The following is a 27,556-nucleotide window of genomic DNA, read 5'->3' on the forward strand; positions in this document are numbered from 1 at the left end:
GCATGTGAACTCTGGTGACGATTCATAGCATTTTTGTGTCATTAAGCGACGTTTAAGCTTTTGTACATTTACAGTCGTGCCCATAAATGTACATACCCCATGTAAACTTTTAAGTACGACTGTAAGTGGACTCCTAAATAACTTAAGTTAGTCTTGAATAAACCTAATATGCATGTTTTTGGAATGTGTGATAAAATTGGAGAATGAAGTTAATCTATAAAGGTTATAGTGCATCTTAAATTCATCCTGACATTTCCCCCAAAAGTCCCAAACTTTATTAGTAATGTATTTTAATTCCCGTAATCTTGTGTTTTTAGATGTTCAACGCTAAAAAAAAATAAAAAAAGCAAACAGCGGCTGCCTTTGGTCAACGTTTAAATAAACGTCTGCGACATCAAAGGTCAGGTGATGACGTCAAAACACCGTGTCAAGGCAATCTGATGATGACGCCGAAGCGCAATAATTAATTCGTAGTTGTCTCAATAACTTTCGTGTTGTTCGGCTGGCCGATCGGTTCGCATCACATCCAGTCAGCAGCCCACCTGGCTTGGAAGCAAACAAGCTTGTAGGTAAGTATTCTAACTCGGATATTTTGCGAACGTGTGTGTTCATAATTTATAAATTGCACTTTTCAAATGCTTTTAAAACTGAGTATGTTTTGTCATTTTTGTCTCTGTTGAATGTGCCTAATGTAGTGGCCACTAGAGCAGGGATTTTCAAACTGGAGGTCCTGGACCCCCGGCTGTCCACGAATGTAATTTGAGGGCACGAAAAACAGCTCGCAGAATCGGAATGGATGGATGTTTAAAATTCCATAAACACTGCGTCCAGAAAACAAATTTGGTATATTTACAGGACAGTCAGTATAGTTCAAAAATACATTTTCCTGAATGTTTAATATTAAAAGAATAAAATTATATTCCGTGAGCCTAAGAGCATAATTGGCCAAGTCATATTTGAATAATTATATTCCGTGAGCCTAAGTGCATAATTGGCCAAGTCATATTTGAATATTTTAACAAAAACAAGAAAAACAATTCAACAAATGAGTTCCGAATTGCCTAATTTGCCTCAACCCATTTTGGGGGGGATTAACATGACTTGGATAACTGAGAATACGTACTGTATACACAGTTATAAAGAAAAAACGTGATACGTTGTAAACCAACAGGCTGGTGCAAAGGCGCAAGTGGCCACATGGGGGCGTGCTGCGTCTGCGTGATGTCGCTTGGTGGGCGGAACCTTGCTGCTACAACTAGCCACTAGCCTTCTAGCTATCGATCGTCGGCGTTTAGCTCGACGTGCTCGCAATGACTGGATTGTTCCTTTTGGGTGTTTACAGCGAGCCGAGGCGACCAGAAATGTTTTTTTGGAAACCGCCGTACAAGTAAGAGCTTCCTCGTCTGTTTGTATAAAATAAGACTCAACGCTTGTTTGTCGGTCGTGGTTTAAAAATGGCTGAGACGAGGCTCCGTTTCCTCTAGTCTAGCTAGCAGAGGACGGAGGGCGATAGAATGGGATCTGCTACCTTTATTTTTATCTAAATGTAGGTTTTTTTCCGAATCAAATGCGGTTCTGTTGGATATAAAGACAATGAATATAAACGAACGAACATTTGCTCTCATTTCCGCTTTAATGCGACCGGTCTCGGTGACAGCTAAATTCACGGATCCTTCCATAGACAGGAACATCTAGAACTGGCGGGGCGTCTTCATGTGTGTCTTCATTCAAATGTTTTGATTACTAATGGCTGGACAAACATTTGGGTGGAGTCTAATACTGGCTTTTTAATTTAAAACCCTGCGTTCTTCGCTCAGTGACAGGAGAGCTAAGCGCTGCCTTCACGATCCCACTAAACCCGTTTATCAAAATAGGAAATACCAAATGTCATCCGGTCTTTTTTGTTTTTAAACAACGTTAAATTTTTCATTACGTAAACTTTACACCCGTGGCACGTTAGTGTTATAAATGGGCTTTTGTTTGTAAATTAGACAGGCGTGAGGCGTTTGGTGGCCTCCCAACAGAAAAACACGAGATCGCAGCTGCGTCTACGTTGGATTTAATGCTAATTGGGAAATTCTCCACAGGGTCCTGAAAGCGTCCTGTTACGTAATAGATGGCAAGTGGGCGTGTTTCTGGTGGGGAGGGTGAGCATCATGGTTAATGCTAGTAGTGTACATGAAGTCCCCTCCACACAAAGTGGACGTTTCCATAAGCGTTGCTCTCATTCTCAAACATTCAGGTAGTTTGACAGACGGGACGAGCAGGGACCAAGTCGTCGCCTTTTTAACAAACGTGCTGGTAAGACGCCATTTCGCTCCGCACACTTAATTCAGTTTTGGATTCCAATCAAATGGATGCTAATGAGGACGTTTGGATTGTTGCCTTGTTGGGAACTCCGCTACGTGACAAAGAGCACACCAACCGTTACCGCTGTATTAGTGAGCTAGGACGGCATCTGTAATATTTGGAGTCATGGGAGGGTAACATGTGTCGTCCTGGTGCCACATTTGCGAGGCACAAGTTAAGTTAGCACGCATGCATGCTGCCCTTGTGTTTACTACGTGTGGGTGCGTGGTTAGCCCAGCCACGTGGTGCGTGGAGCTTGAGAACATGTGGCTACTGTAAACACTGCGTCCGTCCATCAATCTGACACGGGCTCGCTTACCAAATGTCTTATTTGTGTGTGTGGAGGGGGGAAACACATCAACGCGTTAGAACACTTATTTCTACCTAAAAGAATAATCGAACCTCGATTTTCAATTTTAGATTCATTTTAACCGTCTGCTTTTGTACATCATCTCTCACGGATCTTTGGATTAGTTTCACCCGTGCAAAGCAAAAGCTGTATCAGAAATATGACCTTTTAGTTTCACAAAAATATCAGGCAGTTTTAAATACATATTGTTTTCATTTTGTTAATAGTGTTTTTATTCTTGTTCTATGAAAAAGTTGTCTAGCTCGTGTTTACCCCCCCCCCCCCCACAAAAAACTTTGTTTCCCCTATTTTCAAATAATTTTTTACCCTGTACAGCATTTTGCGTTACTCCTTTTTTTCTGACAATTTTAATTATATTTCCTGATATAGAATACGCTTTAAGACACTTTCTCCAGCATTAACTTGACAACCTGCATGGCTCGACTGGTCAGTATGTCTGATATCTAAGAGCAACCCCCCCCCCCCCCCCCAACGTAGAGCTGTGTAGTTTAGGCAAGACAACATCCGAAACATTTTAGGAACATTAGAACAGGCTGTCAGTATGATGCAGTGATAACTGCAGCTTCAGTACTGAACTTGCTGTGCATTCCAAACCTAAAATAAAATACATGATTGATTTTGTAAAGACATGATTTTTAACATCTCTAATTGTATGTCCTTACACAATGTTTTGTTCTTGATTTAATTCTACTTGTCTTATCAATGTACATTTGAATTATTATGATTATCAGCAGGTCTTTGAGGGGGGTGGTGGGTGTTAATATGTTCCTCCCTTCTTTGTGCCTGCAGCCACTGCGACAGTGACAGCATAAAATGAGGGAGGCTGTCTTTGTTGTGGAAGCCCACCTTACTTTAATTAACTGACCTGGTTTATTAACTAGACTAATCCAGTACTGTCAGTATTTATCTAGTAGCATTATGGCAGCATCCCATCTGATGCACGAGGTGAGGGGTGTGATGCTCATCTGTGGTCTATCAAATGCCATTTTGCTTTTGAGAGCACGCCAGCAGACAGATGAGACGTTGGCAAGTGCGGACGCATCGTGTTAATGTTATGATTCAAACCTAATAAGCCACCAGCAACTGCCAACATCGATAACAACACTGAAGCTTGAGTTTTGTGTCTGGACAATGTGCTTTTCAATTTTTCATTTGGGCGGCTTATCTGTCAGTGAGATGAAGGGAAAAAGCTAAAAGGGTGGAGTTCACATGAGCAGTTGACAGCCTCAAGACTCAGTCACCTAAACCTCACCTTCATCAAGCCACCACTCCTTTTGTCTTCTTCATCCTCCTCTCTTTGTCTGTCTCTCTCACACACACACACACACACACACACACACACACACACACACACACACACACACACACACGAGCGTCTCATTAATTGAACTCCCATCTGCTCCATATGTACTATCCCAATTAGAGGGATTGACCTTTCACCCCACCTGTCTAAATCTAATAAGAGAGGTGGGACTACATCTACACACCTGCGCACAGACATGACGGTGTAAGCTGTCCAGACTTTGAGCCTTTCTTGTTGTGTCTCCACAGGGTCTGAACTGGTTTGTCAGCCTTGTGCAGTTTTGTTTTTTTGTTTCCGCCCCTCAAGTGTCCTCTGGACCTCGGCTGGCCATGGTGATCTGAAGAAAGGGAGGTGCTGCGTGTTCACAGGAAGGGACCCGGAGCGAAGAGGCGCTTTTCCGAGCTCGATTCCAACATGTCTCAAAACCGAGAATTGGTTGTTTTTTACATTAGCTATAAACTTTCCCAGGGAAACTACCCGCTCACCCACACTGGACTCAGATCGGCATCGAACAGAACTGACGGGGGGGAAGAAGCATCAGGCGATGAGCAGCGGGTACCGACGCCAGCCAACGGGACCACGAATGGCACCAGTCCCCCGGCGTCGCCACTGCGGGAGGCGGCGAGCCTGGACGCAGTCAAAGAAGCCCTGCGGGACTCAGCCAACGAGTTTGAGGTGCGCTACTCTCACGCCTTCAGCGACCTGGACAAACAGCTGCACATCACGCCGGCCACCGCCTACCAAAGCTTTGAGAACGTTGTGGATGAGGTGTTCCGGGACGACGTCAACTGGGGCCGCATCGTGGGGCTCTTCGCGTTTGGCGGCGCGCTGTGCGTCGAGTGCATGGAGAAGGAGATGAGCCCTCTGGTGGGCAGGATCATCGAGTGGATGACGGTCTACCTGGACAACCACCTTCAGCCCTGGATAGAGAGCCAAGGAGGATGGGTGAGTCTAAAACGCATGCACTTCCGTCACAGTGGTCCCATTTGGCTCGTCGCCGTTTAGCGTCGAAGTGGCGTAGGCGGGTCAATGTGAATAGCATAAGATCAAAGCAGCATGACTTAACGAAGAATTCCACAACGACCTACGTGCACTTACCATGGTTCTGCTGTAATCTGCTTGTTTTGACCTGTTGGTTTTTAGCCGTCAAAATAGTAACATGAAATCCATGCCGCGCTGAGCACATCGCCTCTTTGAATACGTAGTGATAGATATCGTAGTTTTGATAGCAAAAATTTCATTTAGGAAAATGACCAAAAAAAAGTGATCAAACACCTTTCTCTCTGATGCAGATGATAGTTTGCCAATATGTCAAATTGCCACTGTATGATGCTAACTAACTACATACAGCCTTTTTGATCAGTGGCTGGTATCGACATCCTCCATGATTACCTGATACCTTAAAATAAGGCGGATTGGCCCGATACCTGGTATTGGTACGCCGCAATCCCTAATTTAGATTGTTTTTTAACCATAGCCAGCTTCATGATTTACGAATTGTTTGTAGCAAGCAATGCCTGTTAAATGAGTATGTAGCTGTAGACTGTACACTGAGTACGGCAAGCTAGAGGGAAGCAGCTACAAAAACAAAAAGGTGAATTCACAATACATGAAACAGTGGCGTCTTTGTCCAAAACAAAAAGCTTGTATTTGGAGAGAAAGATATCATCACCAGCTTTCACTTAAGCAGCTGACAGTCGGGGCAAGCGGAAGGATCCTACAAAGCGACACAGGCAGCAGGAGGAAACATATGGCAAATCACGCAAGAATTCAAAGAGGGGGACGGGTTAGAAAAAAATGTAGCAAGTCCGACTAGTGTGAATTCTTTTGTGACTGACGGGCAGTGTTGGGAACATGACTTTACAGAAGTAATTAGTTATAGTTACTTGCGCAAAAAAGTAAGTTAGTAATTGAATTTCTTCATAATAAAGGTAACTTATCTGGCAAAGTAACTATTTTCACTACTTTAATATATATATTTTTTATGTATATTTATATTATATTTATTTAGCAGGTATGTTTTTAGCTGGCTGCTGGGACTGCCAATCATGTAGATTGGCGCCTGCTGCTAAAGTATCGAAGGAAGAATGTTTTGTGGCTTTGGGAATCGGATTATGGTTAATGGGAAAACATGGAAATGTTTAAATTTTAAAAAACTAACAAACTCGAATCTGCCATGTTAGTTGCATGTTGTGTTTTGCTGAGACGAATTTCCGAGTGTTTCTAAGGGATGGGGAACATTAGCGAGAGACCTGTTGCTCATATATGGTCTTTGCCTTATTGTTGTTGTCCTCTTGGCGTGACAATGGCTTAGCCTTTTCCGTTCTAAAATAAAGGTGAGACAACCAAGTAACGTATTACGTTAAACTTTTTTTGAGAGACGCTACAATACATTCAATCTTGACTTAAGCGGAAGTGATGTAACACAGAGTACATCCGTCGTCCTCGTCTTTAAGTTAGAAACATTAACATGTACATTTAAAGCAATCATTAAAAATATAACTTTGTTTTTTACATGCAGACAAATGATTGAGGTGAACGGAGAAAAAAAAAGTTCAATGTTGTTTAATTGGAGTTGTAATGAGACGTCGGAAGGCGCGCAGGACGCAGATGCAATCTTGCAGACCGATCATATCTAACTCACGGGATCTCACGACACTGACAACAGAGCTCTCCTCAATCAGCGGATTTTTTGCAGTAGAATAAATCAATTGTCGCGCAAACGCATTTCACTTAAAGTGGCGATAACTATTATATTTCAAATACGGGGGAAATTATTACTCCGTTAATGAAAACAACAAATGGAGTTACCTAATGTCAGCAACAACAACTTCTGTCAACACAAAAGTGATTGATGCTTTCTCCATATTATGGCTTTGAATTTAGTTTTTAAGTTAACTTAATTTTGTTTGTTCAGTTTGTATCCACTGGTGTCTGTGTTTGAATTCTTTCAATACTTAAAGGAGTGGTATGTTGCTGATAAGAAGTCCTGCCAACATTTCTACTGTTTGGTAGCAAATGTGATTGTGACATGAGGGTGGGGGGGGGGTGTCCTGAGAGTGGCACGGGAGACTTGAGATTTGATAGAATGTTGTCAACACAGGCATAGATTGAGCCCAAACGATGGTTAAATCACAGATTTTGTTGTCGGCGCCTGGCTCAGCTGTTTGCTAATTGATCAACAACTAGATTGTCAATGAGCTCAATGGATGCAGGAGTTTAACGGGCAGCATCGGGCTTTGGAACCGCCAGCCCGCCCGGGGGCCGAGTTGTCTCATCACAGGGTGGGGATGATTCCAGGCTATCACAGATAGTCCTTTGTTTCACTGCGGCCACTCGATTGGTTCTTGGCCATGTTTCTTTCTTTTTTTTTTTTTTTGTTCTTGCACTGTGTCCATTTTTCCTCCCTTGCCCGGCCTCTCCTCTAGAAAGCGCTTGTTCATGGCAGCTGCCTGCACATGAAAGCTATGTTTTTCTCGCAACGGGTTGGCTAGAACCAGGCCGTCCCAGTACAGTCTGACCCGCGCGTGTGTGTGCGCGTGCGCTGCAGGACCGTTAAGGTCAGCTCTTCCTTTGTGCCAGCCATTTGATGGTATGAAGGAGAACGGAGGCCAAGGGGAGGGGCTGTTGTTTATGTCCACTCTGTATAGCGGCAGGTCAAAGGCCGACGCTATGGCAACCGCCATCCCAGTGGCTGCACAGCGCACCTAGAAGGAAATTTCACTGGGCAGGCCACAGCTTTTGTCCGTTTGCACTGCCAGACGCTCATTTAAAGAGGAGATGGAGGGTACAACGATAGGAGCAGGTGTCTGCATTTAATGCGTTGCGTAAATTTTCTGCACTGCCATTTTGTAAAAATGTCCTGTTTATCCATTTCATTAATCAATCATCAAAATAACAAGACATTAGGAGTGTTTGAAAAAACACAACAAAACTTCTACTTAGGGTTAGGATTCACACATTAAGCATGGAAGAATGTTATATTAATGGAACATTAAGCCTTATCTTATTTCAGTGCTGTTCAAACATGAAACCGACTGCAACCTGTTTGTTAAATGCAGTGGCTCAGTTATAAGCCTGAAGTTTCAGATACATAAATACATTTTCATTTTCATACAAATCTTACAGTGTACATGTACAAGTTAGTATTTTCTAAATCTGAGTTAAAAAAAAAATCGCAATAGTCAATTTATAGATTTGTATCGGGATTAATCGTGATACGAATCGAATCGCCGGGTAGTAGGCGATTCACACCCCTATAAGACATTTAATTATTCAAATAATTATTATTTGCAGCCCTACACTACAACTTTCATCGTTTGTGACTCCTCGGCCCTGGATCTTGGAGCTTTCTGTGTCCTGTCTCCAATGCTGCTCAAAGTGTGAAGAAAACATGTAAAAACACAAGTAACTCTTTAAGAAATTATTTTTTACTGGTGAACACATTTAGTTCAGTCAAGTCAGAGCAGACTTGCAGTGGGATATGACATACTTTGTCACGCCTGTCATGCGCTCTCATCTATGATGTGCGTGAGCAACTCGCACAACGTCACCGTCTTATAATAATGGCCTCTCGTTTTTTCCACATGTAACAATTTCATTTCAGGGTGGATGATCCTGTTTAACTAAGGAAGTGGTTAGTTTTAGCAGAGGTAGCCGGCATCACGAGGAGATGTGTAAGGCAAAAAACAAACAAATTATTTTTAAGATGATATAAACGCACCCCAACACACTTATCCTCGTAGCGTGCGAGTCATCAAGTCGTAACGGTTTGCGTGTCAGCGTAACCTGGGCTGGGTGAAGTGAATGAAAAGCGTCTAAAAAAGTTGAATGGCTCAGCGTCTACACTTTCATTTCTCCCAGCGATGGACAACTTGGCCTGGAGCACATGATGCCACTTCCTCCGAACCCCCAACCCCACCTCTCCTTCGACGGCTTTTTATTGCACTGCAAAGAGAGCACGCGGGTAGGACCCTTATTGGTTATTCAGGAGCACACTCCAGCCACAAGGACAGCACAGATGGAAACTTGAGTCTGTGTGTTTTACCACCAGAGTATTGTCGGTTGTCGCATCCTTCCATTGTTCATATTTTAACTCGTCTTCTCCACAAGACTGTCTCACTTCTTCTTTTCTGCGGTCTCGACTGCTCAAAGTCAAAAGCCCCTCGATTCGCCGAAAGTCACCCGTTGCAAAACCCAAGCGAGACACTGTCTCTCGCTCGTTTTTTTTTGGGTAGCTCTTGCAACCTGCTTTCTTTTCCCCTGCCACCTCCTCGCAGGGATATGCCGCCGGCAGATGTTGGATTATCGCCGTGAGGCAGGTGTGCCCTCCCCAATGCTAGCTGATGAAATATTTGTATATTTTGCGCCAGCTAAGTCACTTCTCTTTCACTCAGTTTCTCAATCACTTTTAAATTAAGAATTTGGGTGCGTAGTAATTATAAAATGACGGCGAGATACAAGTGTGGGAACAAGAAACCATTTGACAGATGGTGAGCTAAAAAGTCTTGACACCCACATTAAGGCAGCGCAATTTTATGCCCAGTGCCAAGTCAAGATTCCAGTAGGACAGGTTATTTCCCTGCACCATTTGTGTGCATGTAAGCTACGTTTGAACAGACTATATATATAGTAAAGTTGGAAAGCTTTTATTTATTTATTTATTTTTACCTTTGCTTTGCATGGTGTCGGTGACTCCTTAGTCGAATTTCTCAAATTAAGCTTGTATCACAAAAAATGGTACTTAATCCTTTAACCCGCTATTAAAATGTCCTAAAAAAAAGTGGAACTCCATATATATCATTGTGAAAATCTTTGCCCAGCATTTTTTGCATTTGTTTTATGTTTTAACATTACAGAAATCAGAATAAGCGTAACTGACAAGAAGCATTTTTCTCTCTTGTAAAATACAATTATGGACAAAGCTAACAGCAAGGGGGTTAGGGGGGAGTCATTTTGCCAAAGTGGCCCATGTCAATATGATCTGAGAAATGATGTACGAGGTACTAAATTGCTAAGTGCGGAGAATGCTTATTACGATTATTTTATGTAATGATACAAGGCTCCCGGTGGCTCACTGGTTAGCATGTCCGCCTCTCAGTGCAGAGGACGTGAGATCGAGTCCGGGCTTCGGCCTTCCTGGGCGGAGTTTGCGTGTTCTCCCCGTGCTTGCGTGGGTTTCCTCCGGGTACTCTAGTTTCCTCCCACAAAACATGAAATGCAAAACTCTGACTTACCGTTTTTATACGACAAAACGCAAAGCTGCTAAATGTTGCGGAAATCACTGAACGCTAACTCGTTATACACCCATAACATGTCATGATTGTAAAAAATAATAATAAAAAAATCCCTCTGCTTCCTCCTTGCATGACTGTGGAGGTGGACAGTGCAGCGGTGGGTTGCTCAAAAACGTTGGCCCATGACATGTATGATGAGCAAAATTGGTCCTCAAAGAAGAAGCAGTTATTTCAAACCTTGTGATGGGGGTGGTATCATGGATAAACGTACCCAAGTGCATGCAAAATCAGTTAACCGTTGCGAACTGACCTGAACTGAACCGCTCAGTTGGAATGCGCCTTTCGTTCACAAGAATTTATGTCTTCGGAACATTCAGATTGAAAGACTTCTCTTGAATAGCAATACGATGTAGCCAATGAGGCTTCATAAAATGGTGGCCTACATTACATCAGAATTCAGTGCTTTTTCGGATAGAGCAAGAAAAGGTGTCGGTAGCAAGACACATTTTTCTTTTTTGCTTTTTGAAGTTCATGTGGGAATCATTCACCCACGCCATGGTCCCACGGTAAAGTAATTATTTTGAGGACAAAGGTTCCGTCAACTTGGGATTCAGCCTAAGTGCTCACATAGGTGGCAAAGGTGACGGGTTCCGCAGTGCAGAGCACACCTCGCTGTCATTAATACTGCCAGCCAGCCTCGCAAACGATCCCCGCTGGAGCTTATTTTGGAAGCTGCGCTGGAGGAGATGCTGAGATAGCGCCATATTAGCGGCTCCTGATGGGAGATAAATATGCTCGGCCAGAGCCGCGACCAAGCAAAGTGCTGGAGTAAAAGGCCATATATTGCCAGATAATAGACAGACGGGGGAGGAAGCGGCAGTGCCATCGACCTTAATAACACTGTTACCAGTCGAGGAGGTGATTGCAGTGATTACTCTGTGGAGACAGAGCTGCCTCGGGGTCAGGGTACAGCCTTATTACCAATTAGGGAAGAATAATATCTTAACTTGCTATAGAGGGAAACATTTTCTCTCCCCCCCTCCTCCGGCAGACATAAAAGTGTCTCTGGTCTGGAGAAGCTTGACTGCAGCTGGGTGTGGATATAATGCATGGTGAAAAAACCTGCAAAAGGAAATAAGGCCATTAGTCCAGTTGTTATACTCCACTAACTAGGTAAAAGGCATTTAGGTTGCAGTTAAATGGCTTCTTCTCTTACCACCAAATTTAATTAGCATTTTAAAAGAAGTTGAATGCGTAGATTCTTCTTGATGGTATTTTTGTGGTACAAAACAATGGAAATGCATCTTAGTCCTCTGTGCCCATGATTTTCACAATTTCGGGATGTGATGTTGGTGCCACATTATTGATAGCTGAACAAGAGCTAGCTTTCAAGCAGGTTTGAATTTAGCTTGCCTGGGATACGTTTTAGAACTCACAACCTTTGTCTGATTTGTTTCTGCAATATGGCAGCTAGGGATCATTGCAACATTTTATTTTATTTTTTAAAATTAATGAATTATGCTTTTAAGAATAAGGAAAATGTATTTTACCAAATTTACCAAGGGCTGAGTAAACATGGCATTATCACATTTAACGTCACTTGCCCTGAATCCAAATCATGTTCAGATGCCGATTCCTTTCCAGTTCAACACTCGCTCCTCACCATGATGATCCTCATCTTCATTATTTTATGGATTTTTTTTCTTCTTTACCATGGCTTAGCAGACTACGCCCAGTTATTTAGGCATCTTAATAAAACCGTAACCACGTTTTTGCCCCCTGGTAGTTGGCTGGTTGAGAGAGTTTTTGATTAGAAATGCTGCAGAGCCTGCATTTTATATGTAAATATCGCTGACAATCGGGTTAATTTAATCATGGCAGCCATTATCGTGATCATGGATAAAATTATTTTGTGCAAACTTAATAGCAGGGGCCAAGTAGAGATGTTGTGATTTAATTGTTTCCTGCAATTTGCATAGATTCAGGAAAATGGAAAATGGAGCCACATAGATGGATGTGTTCCTAAATGAACAATAGAGGACAACCAGCATTTGCTGTTCTTTTGTCTTGACTTTGGTCACTTCCAAATGGGAATAATATATGAATGTCTACCAATCAATGCATCAGTCCAGCGTGTTTTGGCCTTGAGGTGACCCAAGTGGAGATAACCGTATTGAAGATGACTGGATGGTGGACGGAGTGACACAGTAAGCGATACCTCATTTCGATAAATGGGGCTCTAAATCTTAGCACCCTAAAAAGGTTCTGTTATTATCTTTGCCCCGCCAGCCTTCCCCCCCCTCTCCTCTGTAATTAACATGGAGGTGGTTAGATCCACAGTCATCTGTCAGACTGCCTGCCATAGAAGAGAGGGAAATCTCACCCTTGGGACCCATCCTGCCCTCCTCCTCCTCCGCTCCCCATCCTTTATCTTCCATACATCTCTCTTGCATCTCCTTGCTGTGCTTCCGATCGATTTTTGTCGTTTATTTTTCAGTCGGAGTCTCCCTTGCCGTGACCCGCTCACATCCCTCGCTCAATACATCGTTTCCCCTCAGTCCTTACGGGTTTCTCATCTTCCTTTACATCGGCCTGTCCTCTATTGTAATTGTGGTGGATAAACCAACGACAAATATCTGCTGTCCCTCCCAAAGTATTTGACAGTTCAGAGCTCATGGACATTTTCTGTAAGTGTCTTGACCATATTGAGCACAGTTACTGTGTTTTAGGCGCAGATGCTGTTATCTCATGTGTGTCAACTTATTATATTGTGTAGGGGAGGGGACAGCGCCATGTTGGACCGATGACTATTTTAAACAAAGGACCAGGAGCCAGCCTCACGCACGTGTATGAAAATGCACTTGTGCTGGAGTCTTGTGTTTTTGCTTAAATCAACCGTTCTCATGCTACTGACAGTCTATGTACATAAAACACGCCAAGACGAAGCTCCAGCAAAAAGCCTTCTTTGCATCCGATCAATGGCAGCCACTTTGGTTTGTCGTTGTGGGGGCGGCTCCATGCTGATCTGAATGCGCTCATATGCATGCATATCTATTGTTTCCATATGCAGTCAGGGAGTGTGTGTGTCTCTCGATGCGGGTGGGCGGGCTCATTTTTTAACATCGGTAATGGACTGCTTTTGGAGTGTGCGTGTCTTTGTACCCAGTAGTGTGTGTCACAATGACAGCGAACAGATTGTACATCGGAGTTGCCCACAGCTCTGAAATGAAAACATCAGGGATGTGATTTGCGAGTGCTGGTATGCAAGTAGGTGCGCACATGCCTTTTTGTTTTGATTTGTTTAGCCACATTCAGATGACATCAACACTTAGTAATGCAATCTGTACAGCAAATCACCTTCACACATGTAATAGTTTCATATTAAGTGGTAATAAAGAGGCTTTTTTGACAGTTGTATTACATAGTTTTATATATATATATATATATAGATGCTAGTTGATTAAGTTTGATAAGCGAAAATTACAGTAGATTTATTTAACATTTACTTAGTGGTTCAGTAAGGGCATCAATATTGTACCTTCAAAAGTGGTATCGGAGCCGTCATAGATTCTGGGATGGCACTAGGGCTGTCATATTGCATCGGTTAATTGAGTAATCGGCTAAAAAATGATTTTGCATTAGTGTATTACAAATAATTTCCCCTCATTTACTGTTTATGAACCACTTGTTTAAAAAAACAACAACTGACAATTAATGAATATCACATGTGAGGAGTTGTACTCTCCAAGCTTTTTGAAACCAAGTTACGGCTGCTTTCATGAAGGACTACAGACATAAGAAAATGATTACTGCTGAGAGGCTGAAATCAGGATATGGGCAATTTCAGCATAAACGTCTAATTATCCTCGGGATGCCATATTGCTGTGTGATTGATAACACAGATGCCGGAGCTTACATTGCGGTTCTGACAATTTTGCACAATCTTTAAGAGTTTACATATTGCTGTCATAAGTACGAGGCGGTCCATATGCTCTCGTTATGCTTATGTATGCAGCGCAGACATCCAGCTGTATAACAGATTGGCGGCGTCTTCTCTGTCTATCCATGAAGTGTTGCCAGTCCAGTAGCATGGAGACTTTCCCCACATTAGCAAATCCCACACATGCATAGCCACCCACCATGAAAGGCATGAAGGTGTAGCCCTTGTGCGGCCAAAGGCGAGCAACAGCGGGAGAGATAAAAGTGCAGGTGACTCAGCTCGACGAGGTTGTAGCTAGTAGGTCACTCGGTGATACCAATGGTGCACTGTGACTTTATGAAACCAAGGGAAGACTGGTTTTGGTGTGCTGCTCCACTTCTCTCGGGCTTAGTGGTAAAATCAGGTCACGAGCAAACACCCCCACCCCCCACTCAACTTCCTCCTTCCCTCCATTTTTTTTTTTACCTCTCTGCTCTCCCCCTACGGGTAACCCGTTCTTTCTCATTTCACCCGAAATTAAAAACGCTAACCCCATTGTCTCTCTTCCTGCACCCCTCTCATTTCATTCCACTCTCTTCCTCTCTAATATCTGTGATCAGATTATAAGACATATCACGGGATTAGTGTGTCTCGTGGCGTGTATAAAGATGGAGAGCAGTGGGCCGGATGGAGAGGGTTGATGAGGCTTTCATGCAAATGCTTGATGCCCGTTTTATGAAGACTAAATGATGATAGAGCGTAGAGGCCATGACTGCGCCTGTGTTCATCCCAGACTTGGTTCAGCCTTGGGGCGCTCCAAGCAATAACGATATTGTCAGCGCCTCTGCAATAAGAAAGCAGATAATAAAACAATTTGTGCATAACACAAAGATGATATTTTGCTCCTAAAGTCATTCTTCTTTTATGTCTTAACGGAGTGTGTATTTTGGGCTTGTCCTGATTAGATTGACTGGAAAATTAGCTCTTCAGTGCTGTGCGTCCCAGGTCGTTTTGGGAGCGTGCGTTGGGGTTCTAATGCTGTAGTGCAGACTGTCAGCAAGGGACAACAAGGTTGGACTTTTTGTTGTCTTGTCAGTTTGAATGGGAAGAGGTTTGGTTCAGAGAGCCTCAGCAGGCATTGCGGACTATACCTGACTTTTAACTTTTATTTGGACAAGGCCGTTAATTTTAAAAGGGGAAAAAAGAAATGGTGCTCAGTAAAGAAACTGTAAAATGCGTCATTGAAATATGTTTTCTTTGAATTAAAAAACAAAACAAAACTTGCATTTGCTGCCTTCTCAATTAGTGTCCTCCTCGTTGGCTTTCCTATGGTCTCCAACATTATACACTTAGTTACAGTTAGTGAATAAAACAATGTGGAATCTTTGTAAACAATCATTGATTCTGCTAAGGATCAATTTTGCTCCAGGGCTGGATTTTGTCATTTAGAGTAATTTCACGTTAATTCCATCAGACAGTGAGCATTAGCCTAGCAACCATAAGTTAGCAGGCCGCCATTCCTCAAACGGGGAAATGGTACATGCTTATTAGACCCCGCAGCCTTCGTGTTATTTATTGTTTGGCAAAAAATGGGAGTCATAGGAGGTATATCACAGAGAACACTTGATTGAACATGTTTCTTAAAACTATGGGAGGCTCGGAGGATATAAACAAAGTGCCAAAACCCCTGAAGTCCAGCACACCACACGTGTAGGTCTTCAGTTCCATGAGTCAAATCCACCACATTATTACATCAATTTGTAACATTAGACATTAAATATCATATAACACTTTTTCACAACCCCTAGGTACCAGGTAAACATTTATACTATATGATTACTTTTTGCTTTTCCCCTAAACCTATGTATAATAGCCGCCCTCCTTTTGATTGTGGATTTTTTTTGGGGGTTTGTTTGCACACACAAAAAAAAAAAACAATATAGTTCTTGCTCATGTGGTGGGTAACGGTTCAGCGTTCTCCCGGAGGGAGTTTATGTCCTGTTATGTACTCTCTGATACTTGAGCACACTTTCTGACTTAGGTGTGTGTATGTCTGTTGTGTACATTTTATATGTGTGTGTTGACAGAATGGGGTTTTGTGGAGCGAGATCCTCCAGAGTGGGAACAGATTGGTGTCTGAGCCTTCATGTCCTGACTCATTAATCTTGTCTTTAATTCATGGCCTTGCTGTCGTGCAACACACGTGTGTGTGTGTATATATATATGCACACACACACACAGCGAGCGTTGGTTCCAAGGTCCTAAAGCAGAGGAAAGCGTACATAGAGGCTCATTTGGCACAAATAACGGCATTGTCACTTTAAGGAGGTTGAATATTTTAATGTCCTCGTTTGTTCGTGCTTCCCCACTACTTATTGGAAACAATCCATCACACTTGAACCACACGCTCACGCCTCCTGTTGGCATTAATCTTGTGCACCAAGTGCCAAGAATGTAAAATTAAAAGAATACAAAAAAATGATTTGATGAATGATAGAGAGCCACCAAGCTGGTTAACATGCTGCAGGAATTGGAATAGGAAGTTCTTCACAGAGGAGGATCATCGCTTTATCTTAAAAATTCCTTTACTTGACCCCGGACCGCCTCCTTGTCCTTGTAAAAGTTGCATGTTTGCCTTCCCCGTTGATATTCAAGTGGACACCATGATTTTATCAAGACTGTTTTATCCTTTTCGCTAAACTATGTACAGTACTATGACGAAGTTTTATCTGGGTTTGGTCTGAGTCTGTTGGGCAAACTTCTCAATGATCTTGTGCTTTAAAGATGCAGTATTATACATCACGTTGAACTGTTTGTGTTGTTTTAAGTGTGTTTAAAAGACCCTTAAAAATAAATCTAATTGCTGTAAATGCTAGAATAATATGCCTAGTTTCTGTATTGCAGATTTCACTTATTGTGTGTGTGTGGGGGGGGGGGGGGGGGGGTTCTGCCCCCGCGATAGAGAGGGATTTACTGAATTGACCACTGGTGAACTCCAGTTAAAATGTTGAAAAGTGAAGTGCTGCAACTACTTTCCTGATTCGTTCTGTATTCCACATTTATGTTGCACACAGTGGGTGATGTTTCTGAGCCACTTGCGGACGGACGTCATGCTGCCTTCTTTGCTCTTATACGAGGAAATCGGCTTAATGCTTAAATTCACCAGATTGAACCGGGTTGTTGGGTTTTGTGCGCACAATCCCTTCCTTCCCTGGTCATATGCCACCTCTGGCAGATTTCCTCCTCAAATGTCAAAGCAATCGTAATGAAGAAGAACACAGGGAGGACAGTTTGATGTCACAAGGTCCACAACAATTCAACTAAGTGTTGAGTTTGTGGCAGAATTAATATAACCACTTTATCTTAATAACTTCTTTAAGAAGGGCTTCATCGTCATCTAGTCTTGCTACTCACCTCGCTGTCCGTTTCAGTTCTGTCCGGCACAGTAAGGGTGGAATGGAACTGACTTATTACAGGTAGATCCCACATTAAACAAAACGCTGCTGTTCAAGTGCATAAATGATGTCACTACGCATCTAGAGAAGCATCATGGCAAGACATGGCAAGCTGGCTGATGTTATATAGCCACCGTGTGATTGGCGGCTCATGGCTGTGAAGTGCACATTTGACACATACTAACGTCACATTACGGAAGTATTCAGTTTGGCACAAAGACAAGGCTCTCTTCTTCCCCGAATGGTTATGAGGGACACACCGGGGCTGCCGCATTCGCCACCTTCCGAGTCCTCGCATGGAGGGAGGTGATAAAAAGTGTGTGGGGGGTGGGGGTGGGGGGGACTCCGCAATTAAATTTTGCGGAGGCAAGAACTGGTTAAATCATGCGGTGTATTAAAGTAGCACTTGTTATAATCAGTGAAGTGTTACACAAACATCGACATCCGCAAAGAGGAGATAAAAATATGTTCATAATTCAAATGCAATAATTGTAAATATTAATTAAAAATGTTCAAAATTGTCTTAAAGGGCAATAAGTCAGGTCTTTCATAAATGTAAGAAAATACTTTGAAATTCATGTGAACAGTAAATTTCAAGAAAACGGTTAGATATTTAAAAAAAAATCTGAATCTATCGGACTCAAAAAGGAAAATCAATTCTATATCGATTATTTGATTTCTTTGTTCTTTTACCCAGCCCTAGTTTGAGGCACAAAATACAAGACGAAACCGCTTATTTCAAGCCTTGAACTCTGATACTGTTTATTGGAATACATTTCTTTTTTTTTTTTTAATAGGACATTGGAGAAAATACTGCCTGTTAAATCACAATCACAATATTGAGGTAATAATCACAATTATTTTTCAAAAACAAGTCAGTTGAGAAAGACGCAGCGGGACATGGGCGAGAATAGAAACGAAAAAACGAGGATGTATTGAAAGACGAGGCTCGCTGCCATTTATTTGAATGTAACTGGCACTCAGTATACAGTATTTTTTTTTTTTTTTACCAGAAACAGAAAGGCACTATGAAATATACGTTGCATTTCTATTCCTTGGCCGCGCGTGGTTGGTGTCTGTGTCAGACATTGTTTTTTTGTTTTTTTTACCTGTGTGAAAGCTTCCGTGCATTTTTGATTGGTTCATTTGTGATGTTGCCATATCGTGCCACTGCAATTCAAATCTTGAATTGACGCAAAACCAGTGGCCTCGACTGTTGTTATCACACGATGTGTTCAGGACTGTTTGTCATAGTGTAAGCTGCGGGTCATATTTCCTCACCAGATCACTCGGTCACTCTGTAAATAACTACATCTCATCTGTCACACTACAACAGTGCAGGTTTACTCCATAAACAAAAACACATGGTGTGTCACTTGTTGCACAATTGTACTCTCTGCTAAGGAATGAGTCGCTACCATGCATGCCCACGTCCAAAGTGTTGCAACCGCCAGGAAAGGTTGCTTAGAGACAGTCCTCAAATGTTCACTGGATCTTTTTGGGTCTCGGTAGCAGCTCGAGTTGAGCTGCTTAAGCTTCCAAACCAGTGCAGCATTTATCGAAACCAGTGATTCTCAACTCGTGCGTTGAGACTTAAAAGTGGGTCACTTACAGGTAGTAAAAATGTATACGGATTCCTCAGGTTACAACAATATAGACATACGTTTCATCGTTACATATAGCAATGTTAAGAATACATTTTATATTTCCAGGTTTTCATGTTCATTCATCAGTTTTTTTTTAACTCATTCACTCAGCCATTTTCACTGAAGCAACCCCCTTTGCTCCCGGCTGTTTTACTGGATTATGACCGACAGAATATTGTGTTCTATTGCTATAAAAACATGGAACCGACAAAAAGAGATAGATTAGTCTCTTTTTTCATCAGGAAAAAAATATATATAACGTTTCCTTTTGGAGCAATTAGCATTAGAATATAGCTAAGTTTCATCATTACTCACAAATCTGTTTAAAATGGTGGGGAAAGGAGCTTTTTTGCTCATGGACCTGGTTGATCTCGTATACTCTGCTGCCACCTGCTGGCCGTTTTTTGTAGTAACTACCATAGCTTTAAGCGGCCTCTTCAGGTCAGAGGCTGCATTAAAGCCTACTGTATGCTCTAGCAGAAAATTAAGAAATACGTACAGATACATTTTTGGGACCATGGCAATATTTAAAATAGAATGTTTGTATACGTTTTGGTAGAAAATGAGTTAATAAGGTGCTGCTCCGAAAAGCACATGTAGCCCAAGCTTGTGTAGCTGAAATGTGTATTTAAAGATTATTTGAATTAAAGTGGGTTGCAAATTTGGCTACAGTAAAAAAATAAAATAAATGTGGTTCCCCGCGTGGCAACAGTCGAGAACCAGTGGTCGAAACCATCTCTTTATGACTTTACTGGTGTCGTAAGTTAAGTGATGTCTTTTTAATTTGAATGTCAGCTCCAGTTAGTCAAGGAAGTGGGCAAAAGAAGGCATCTCCCACATGACCCCTTCGTGCACTGAACAGAAACCCAGATAAGACCTTTTACAAGTGAGGCATCTGGAATTTGAAAAGTGCTTTAAAGTTTGTATGGGAGGTATGTGAACACTGAAAATGGACTCTGACTTAGCACAGAGGAATGCTTTTTTCAGAGTTATGTATTTGTTACTCAATGAGCAAGTTCCTACACAACACATACGCTTATCTTATGGATCTATGACAATTGTGTCCATTTGAATGTTTGTCATTTGGTTGCACACTCTTCTCACCAACACATGAAAGTGTATGTGTGTGCGTAAAGAACAGCTTTTGTCAACATTGTGTTAAATATGAATACTTTACGCTTGGTCATACGGAACTGCCTGGAGCTTTCTCTGCAGCGCTCGATTCATAGCCTATTGCCAAATAAGAATGGTTTTGTCAAATAGTTCGTCTGACTAGTGTAACATGGAGCAGGCTGATGCAACCTGTTTGAACTTTGGATAAGAGTGAGGGCTTGAGCAAAGACAATAGCAACATTTGTTTCAGCCAGCCAGATAAGAGAATTTAAGCCTGAAGTCTGTTGTCATGGTCGCTCTCAAGTCAGGTTTAAATGTGCCATTTGTGCCATTTATTTCCCACAGCCCCCCCCCCCATATTTCAAAACATTGGATGCCAGATTCTCTCAAGAACAGAATTGAGCAAACTTTGGGTCATTAATTATATCTCTTGGTGGGGTATGTGTGTTGATACAGTATTTGACTTCAACATGGGCCAAAAATGACTTTATTCCATTTTGATTACTTTCTTTTTTTAACTCATGAATTCAGTGTCAGGCATAAGATACGAAATGGTTTCCTTTCGGCTGACCTTATTCTTGGGGATTTATAGTACATAATATAGCACAAAATAGGCTCTGCCCGGTGGGATTATACCATGGTTATAGATCAACATGCATTTCTAGTGTATGGTTTATGTATTCATGCCCAATTAATCATCCCAGTTATTGATATTTGTCATGGACCATACAGCTTTGATTGTTCTTCTCAGCTACAGTTAGTGATCGATTTATTTATTTTTTTCCCTGTATTTTTCTCACTCTGAGAAAAAAAAGAGTCACTTGTGTGTTGGATTGTTGTAGCTTGTTATGGCGCAACACAGGAGCAACCGACCAGTCAGGAGGTGATGAATAAGAAACTCCTGCTAATGATTGTTAAAACGCTCCCTTCTCCACATGCAGGGTTTGGACCATTTGTCAGCCACGCTAATCAGCTGCTTTCTAGTTGCTGTGGCGACCAACTGCATGATCTCTCTTTCTCTCTCGCGCACCTTTTGCTTCCTTGAGCTAATCTCTGGCCCCCACTCTTCTACCCGTAGTCTTTGTCCCCCCCCCCCCCCCCCAAATAAACTTGAGAAGAAGCGGAAAGTTTCAAAATTGGAAGGGGCTTCCCTTGCGGCGGCAGAGCAGGGAGACAGAAAAAGGTGCAGTTTTGTAAGATTGAAGCAAAGACTGGCTTTACCTGCTAGGTTGGGACTTGGGGGGTGGGTGTTACCTTCGGGTGGTCTATTATTCAGATCTCGAAAGTGCCATGAATATGATCTGATCTGATGGGCGTTGAGCAGACAGTAAAACATGTTTAAATGTAAATGGTAGAGTACGCATCTGGATGGCGGGGTTTCGCATTTCTGTCATTTGAGTCACATACAACCACGCCTGTCATACTTTACACCTCAGTATGTGCAATCGCTCATGAATGCTTGGAAAGATAAGCTTGCGAAACAAAGCAGCAGTGGGACAATAAAACAATGACGGAACGTGAAATCGAGTGGTTGCGCACCAAGAGCATTTTTAGACTATAAAACCTTCAAATAGTATTGCTAACAGCGCTCTTAGATTTGCATTGTACATGCGACGTACAATATTATTGTGAGTATTCTCATGCATCCAAGTCTTTGTATTCTCTTCAACTCTTCTGGTTGAGCCACGCCTGGAGTGTTTGCTGGCTTAATCATCGATCATGGTTGTTGGCCTTTTGCACTACTTTACATGCTACTATACGTACTTGTCACTGGTATACGTTTGATTTCCAAATGAAGTGAATTGAGTGTTTTTGTACATATTTAAAGGACAATTACTGCGGCCAATAGACGCTCATTCAAAACATGGTGTTAAATTTCCATTGGTTGTATAACGTACTTTGATTAATGTGGAGTGTTTTGTTATATTACATTTCAAGTAACTAAGGAATTGCATTTGCTTTGCCTGCCCAAGGGCACGAGTTTATTGTATTTTGATAAGACACTGAAATAATGTGTGGCCTGCAGTTTGGCAACCGCGGTCCGCATAATCACTGATTGACTCCATATATTTAAATGTTTTTGCCGCCATCAGCAACAGAACAAAAGTACCGAAAATTGGTCCCGTTTAGTGCCGGTATCCAGATTTGGAACCGAACCGGTCCAAATGCGAAAGCTGCCCATCCCTACTTGTGAGTGAATGCAGCGCATGTTTTTTCATCATGGTCCAATAAAGGTTGCAAAGATGTTCCCAAACCGCTTTTCTTGATGCCATAAAATTTTGAACATTTAAATTCCGCCCCTAATCAATCCTCCACCCCCGGTTGACGAGTTACTGCCGCTGTCAACAAATATTCACGGACATCATTTTGGTCCAAGTGTGTCCATGCTTCTCACCTTCTCTACCTTTTGACCTGGTTTTACAAACCTGTGAATTTGTAATGCACAAATAATATTGTCAAGGAGTCTCATGTCGCCAGTAGAATGCAGTGTGAAAGCAGCTCACTATTTGCATTTCTGGTCACTTCCACGTGATCAATACGACTTGCGCACTTTGACATGCCCTAACTTGTCCCTAGAATGGTGTCAGTCAATCCTCACCCTCGCCACAAGGCGCTTGTCCGCTGCACCCACATTGCTCACATTGTTTCTGACCGATTACGCAGGTATTGCGGAAACTTTAAGGCCGCCCATTTTTCTTTAGAATAATGAAACACCGTGTACCAAGAGTGTAATAACGTAAGCGTGACTCATCCAAGCATTCGTCAATCCCTCGTGGCCGCTTCCGTCTGCTTTAGTGCATTAAAGCTACCTGCTGTGTGTCCTGTCACACTCGTTTAGTCATCCTTGTCATCTGTGTCAGAAGTCATAGTGGTGTGGCGGTGGGTTCAGTTCGGGTTTATGTTTATCTGGAGGCGGACTCTTTATCTCGGCATGCACCACAATCAAGGCGTGTGGAGGAAGTCAAGGTGAGAGTGAAAGACAAACTTGGCAGCCTCCCCACATTCCAAATACAAAATGACCGGCCTTTGCTTCTGCTCAAGGCCTGCTCTTGGAAGGTCGGAATGGAAGGCCGCCGCTTCCTTCTGCCCTCGCATATACAAGACTTGTTAGATAAAGCCGAACCTCCCAAGTCGAAAACAATTTAATTTCAAATGAACTGTTCCCGTAGGAAATAATGCAGTGAATTAATTTGTTCCCGGTTTAACTGGCACCGTCGTAAATCAATTAATTGTACGGGTAAATCACAGTTTCACTTGGATTGTCTTGAGTTGTGTAATTGATTTAATAATAATAATAATACTAAACTGCCCACTCCTTTTGACTTAAGAAATCTTCCTCTCCGAAACCTAGCCCACGGGCCACAAAATCCCCAACGTGGTAGGGTCAATGTTTGTTGCCTTGATTGAACTTTGTATGTAATGAAACTTGCTGAACATTGACAGAAGACTTAAGTACACATTTAACATCAGGGCAAGAACTCATTTTCTCTAAAATATGCAAAATGAGTTCACTTTTTTTCTGTGTTATTGTAATCATTGATTGCCGTGGTGTAAAACTAAGGCATTATACAGCGTGCTTTTCCTAATGTTGTGATCACTTCATTTTAAGCACATGAGGGAAAACGCCACTCCTTTTGTCATTTCACATGCCAGTAAACGTGCTGAAATCCAAAAACAATTATTTTTGTCTACCTATGTAATACAGGCCCAAAAGTAAAAGGTGCATTTGTTTTATCTTTTTCTGCAGCGGCTTCAAGCTCAATCGACGCCGGAATAGACATTCTGTTATTTGGCCACAGCAGTGTCCTTTTTTTTGTACAGTGAACACGTCAAGACCAAATGCTTAGATGAGAGTAAATATATACAAGTAAGTCTCATGAGGACTGCTGTTCACACAGTCACTTTATTTATACGCACACACAGGATTGAGGTCATTGCGTCGGCTTATCTTCCGCCAGCATGTCGACACGCAGCGAAATTCTTAGAAAACTTTGCACGATTTGTTCACAAGTACGATAACGTTGCATGATGCACTGAAAACCTCTTGTCTCTCTGCACCATGTCGTTTTGTCACTGTGCACACTTGTTGCTATTGAATTTAGTTGTCATCCTGCCATGTGATATCTTAACCGTAAATCTTTTTGCTCTTCTGTCAGAGCTCCTGTCGTATTTTTCCCCAGACCTACCCGCAATGGACATCTGCGAATAAATAAATATTGTAAATAGAAGATACTTGAACACTGGTGGGGAAGAAAACAAGTGTGATTGCAACATTCCAAGTGGCCACTTGTGAAATTATGATAGAAAATTTGCAACATTCCAAGTGGCCACTTGTGAAATTATGATAGAAAATAAAGGCAGTGCTGGTCAGATTTAACTCCCTTCAAGTCATATCCTGTTTCCAGAAGCACCTCCGCAGTGGTTTCACTCTTTCTGTCTCATCAGTCTGCGGTTTCCAAAGACCAAAATGTTCCTCTTGCTCTTTGGTTTGCCCCTCAACCCAGAATTAGTCATAAGCACATTTGTGTCTGACTAATTGAGAATGACTGGCAATTTTTTTGAAGGCACTTGGGGGGCCTACAAGGACAATACGGGCATCATCAGCAGTCTGAGTCAGTCGGCTGTCCTTTTGTAAACTCCACAGACGCCCCCTACTGGTGACAATTCCCAGCTGCACGATGTTGGTGGTTTTCATTTCCAGGAAATGATTTCAGTGGGCGGTGGTTACGCGGGCCTTGAGCTGGGAAAGAATGTCAACATCTCGCATGGATCTGCTACATTATTACTGGGATGAGGGTGACGGCTCTTTTCATGTATCTAAAAGGTGTTGTTACCACGCACGGTTGTGATCAAGGTGGCCTTATACGGACTTTACTCGGTGTGTGTTGCCATGGTGACGGTAGGCTCCCGACATGATGTATGAAGCCAACCTGACTAAGGTTAACTAAAAACGGTCACCATTCAAATGTAAGATTAAGGATTAATTGTTACCTGGTTACACAGCCCCAATTTTTTTTGCATGGAAATAAGGCTGAATCTAAGTAATTTCAGGCCCTTTGACATGATTTAATTGCGCCCTCTGCTGGTTGCCTGGGTACAACCCTAACGTCAGGTTGCCCTGTGGTTGCAATTGAGAAACCCTGTAAATGTGTGAACTTGACTCACGAGTGAAATTGTGTACATTTCAAAGAATAAACTCCATCAGTGACGTACTATTTCGAGTAGCATACTATAGCGCAGGGAGGGGTAAACAAACTACAATGCTCATTGGCCACGTTTGATAAAAAAGAAAAAGAAAAAAAAAGACATACCGATAGGACAGGTCATTTGTAGACAAAGTAAAAAGAAAAATGTTACATTTACAGTAAATCATTAACACTTAAAAAAAAAACTCGCTAGTTAAAAAAGTCTAAATGTAAAATGTGCGTAACTCATATTTTTTAAACATGTATTTATGTAAATGAAACATAAAAAAATATTTTTTGCAATTTCAATATAAGAAAAACTTAAATGCTACACTTATGCCACAAATATTACACCACTTTTGATAATGTGTTTTTTTTTTTTTTTTGCTAGATACTTTGTAGTACACTATACTATAATTCTGTTCAAGAAGTCTAAATTCAACTATATGCATCGTTTGTTAAACTCTAGTGGGTCACATGTTGAAGTGGCGAGCCGAATTGAGCTCCTTGCTCTATTTTAACATGTTCTTCAAATGTGTTGCAATTGTACACGATCAACCAAACAACCGTTCCCATTACTCCGCATTAGCGTTAATTGTCGTTGTGTTTTGATTTCCAGGAGCGTTTTGCTGAGATCTTCGGCCACGACGCGGCAGCAGAGGTTCGCCGGTCCCAGGAGAGTTTCAAGAAGTGGCTTCTGGCCGGGATGACCTTGGTGACCGGGGTGGTGGTGGGCTCCCTCATCGCCCAGAAGCGCCTGTGATGCCCTCATCTTCTTACACACGCACACGCTTACACGAAAGAACGCGACGGAAGTAGAATGGGAGGTTCCGTTTGATGGCTCCTGCCATCACATGTTGGACTCAGAATGGACTTCGTTGTTTTGGGACCGTGAGAAACAAGCGGAAGGAGGGTCTTTGTGTTCATGTTACCCCCCCCCCCCCTCTCCTCCCTTCCGCTAACCTTAGCATAAACACAAAGATGCTATCATGTCAGGAATGTGTTCCTTTTTATCCCTCCTGTTTGGTTTGCTCTCTGTAAGCGTGCACACATTAGTTCTGTCTAAATGACCCATTTTTTTTTAATCCTCCAAGGAGGTTAAAAGTTGATGGACCGCCACACTTCCCACAAAAGGTTACAGTGCATTTGAGGTTTATCCTGAAATTGCACCAGAAAGCTCAATAGCTTTTTGTGAGTAGCCTACGTATAATCCCGGAGCTATTATATAAAAAAAAAAAAATCCAAAAGCATAGAAGCTACAAGTGATCATAATATATAATAATCAACATTTGGTAGCATCCGACCTTTCTTTATATAGTTTGTCCCCAGATAAGTAACAGGTTCCCGAAGCTCGAGCCAAATTGACAGCATGTTTTGGGCCTTGACCGCACTTGCCTGGTGTCGACGCCGCTCCTGGCTCTGGCAGACACTTGCTCGTCGAGCTCGGCTGTGCCATATGGAAAGTGAAGGGCAGGATGTGGTTACCGGAACAGCGTGGAGTGGCAACTTCCTGCCAAGCCACGCATTATTATTATTTTTTTAATGCTGCGTTCTTCTCTGATAATGTCTCGCATGGTAGTTTGTAATGTGTGGTGCTTTTTGTTTATGAGAAGACATTTTAACTGTCAAATATGGCGGTTCTAAAAATGAAAGTGAGCTTACATTTGACTCATTTTGTGCTTTTAGTTCTATTTGGATTTTTAAGCCAATCGAAGCCCCAGCACTCCCGGCTGATTTATTGCTCAATTTTTTGTGGCGTTTTAATTTTTTTTTTAACCGTTTACATTAAGTCAGCCAGAGCAGTGTGCTTGTGTGTGTTGGGGAGGGGGAGGGGCATGTTGTCCTCATTTACTAGACAGTAGCTGACAAATGCAGCAAACGTAGCAGCTCACACCGCAGATAGGACATCTGTCAGCATGAACATGTTAGATATTTGGATGTAAAGTTGTAACGTTGGTAGCACTGATCATTTAACACCC

At 42.2% G+C, this 27,556-nt stretch overlaps 1 protein-coding gene across 1 annotated transcript; it reads left to right on the forward strand.

Moving 5' to 3' along the window:
- The first annotated feature begins 1,222 nt into the window (after positions 1-1,222).
- On the forward strand, positions 1,223-26,486 carry bcl2l1 (BCL2 like 1). Its single transcript, XM_086070288.1, has 3 exons — positions 1,223-1,387; positions 4,271-4,967; positions 26,197-26,486. Exons 2-3 carry the CDS (start codon positions 4,437-4,439, stop codon positions 26,338-26,340), a joined length of 675 nt encoding a protein of 224 aa, XP_085926414.1. The 5' UTR covers positions 1,223-1,387; positions 4,271-4,436; the 3' UTR covers positions 26,341-26,486.
- The last annotated feature ends 1,070 nt before the right edge of the window (positions 26,487-27,556 follow it).

The sequence above is a fragment of the Leptonotus elevatus genome, chromosome 2, assembly GCF_054856555.1.
Source record: "Leptonotus elevatus isolate MCC_2025b chromosome 2, RoL_Lele_1.0, whole genome shotgun sequence".
Classification (NCBI taxonomy): domain Eukaryota; kingdom Metazoa; phylum Chordata; class Actinopteri; order Syngnathiformes; family Syngnathidae; genus Leptonotus; species Leptonotus elevatus.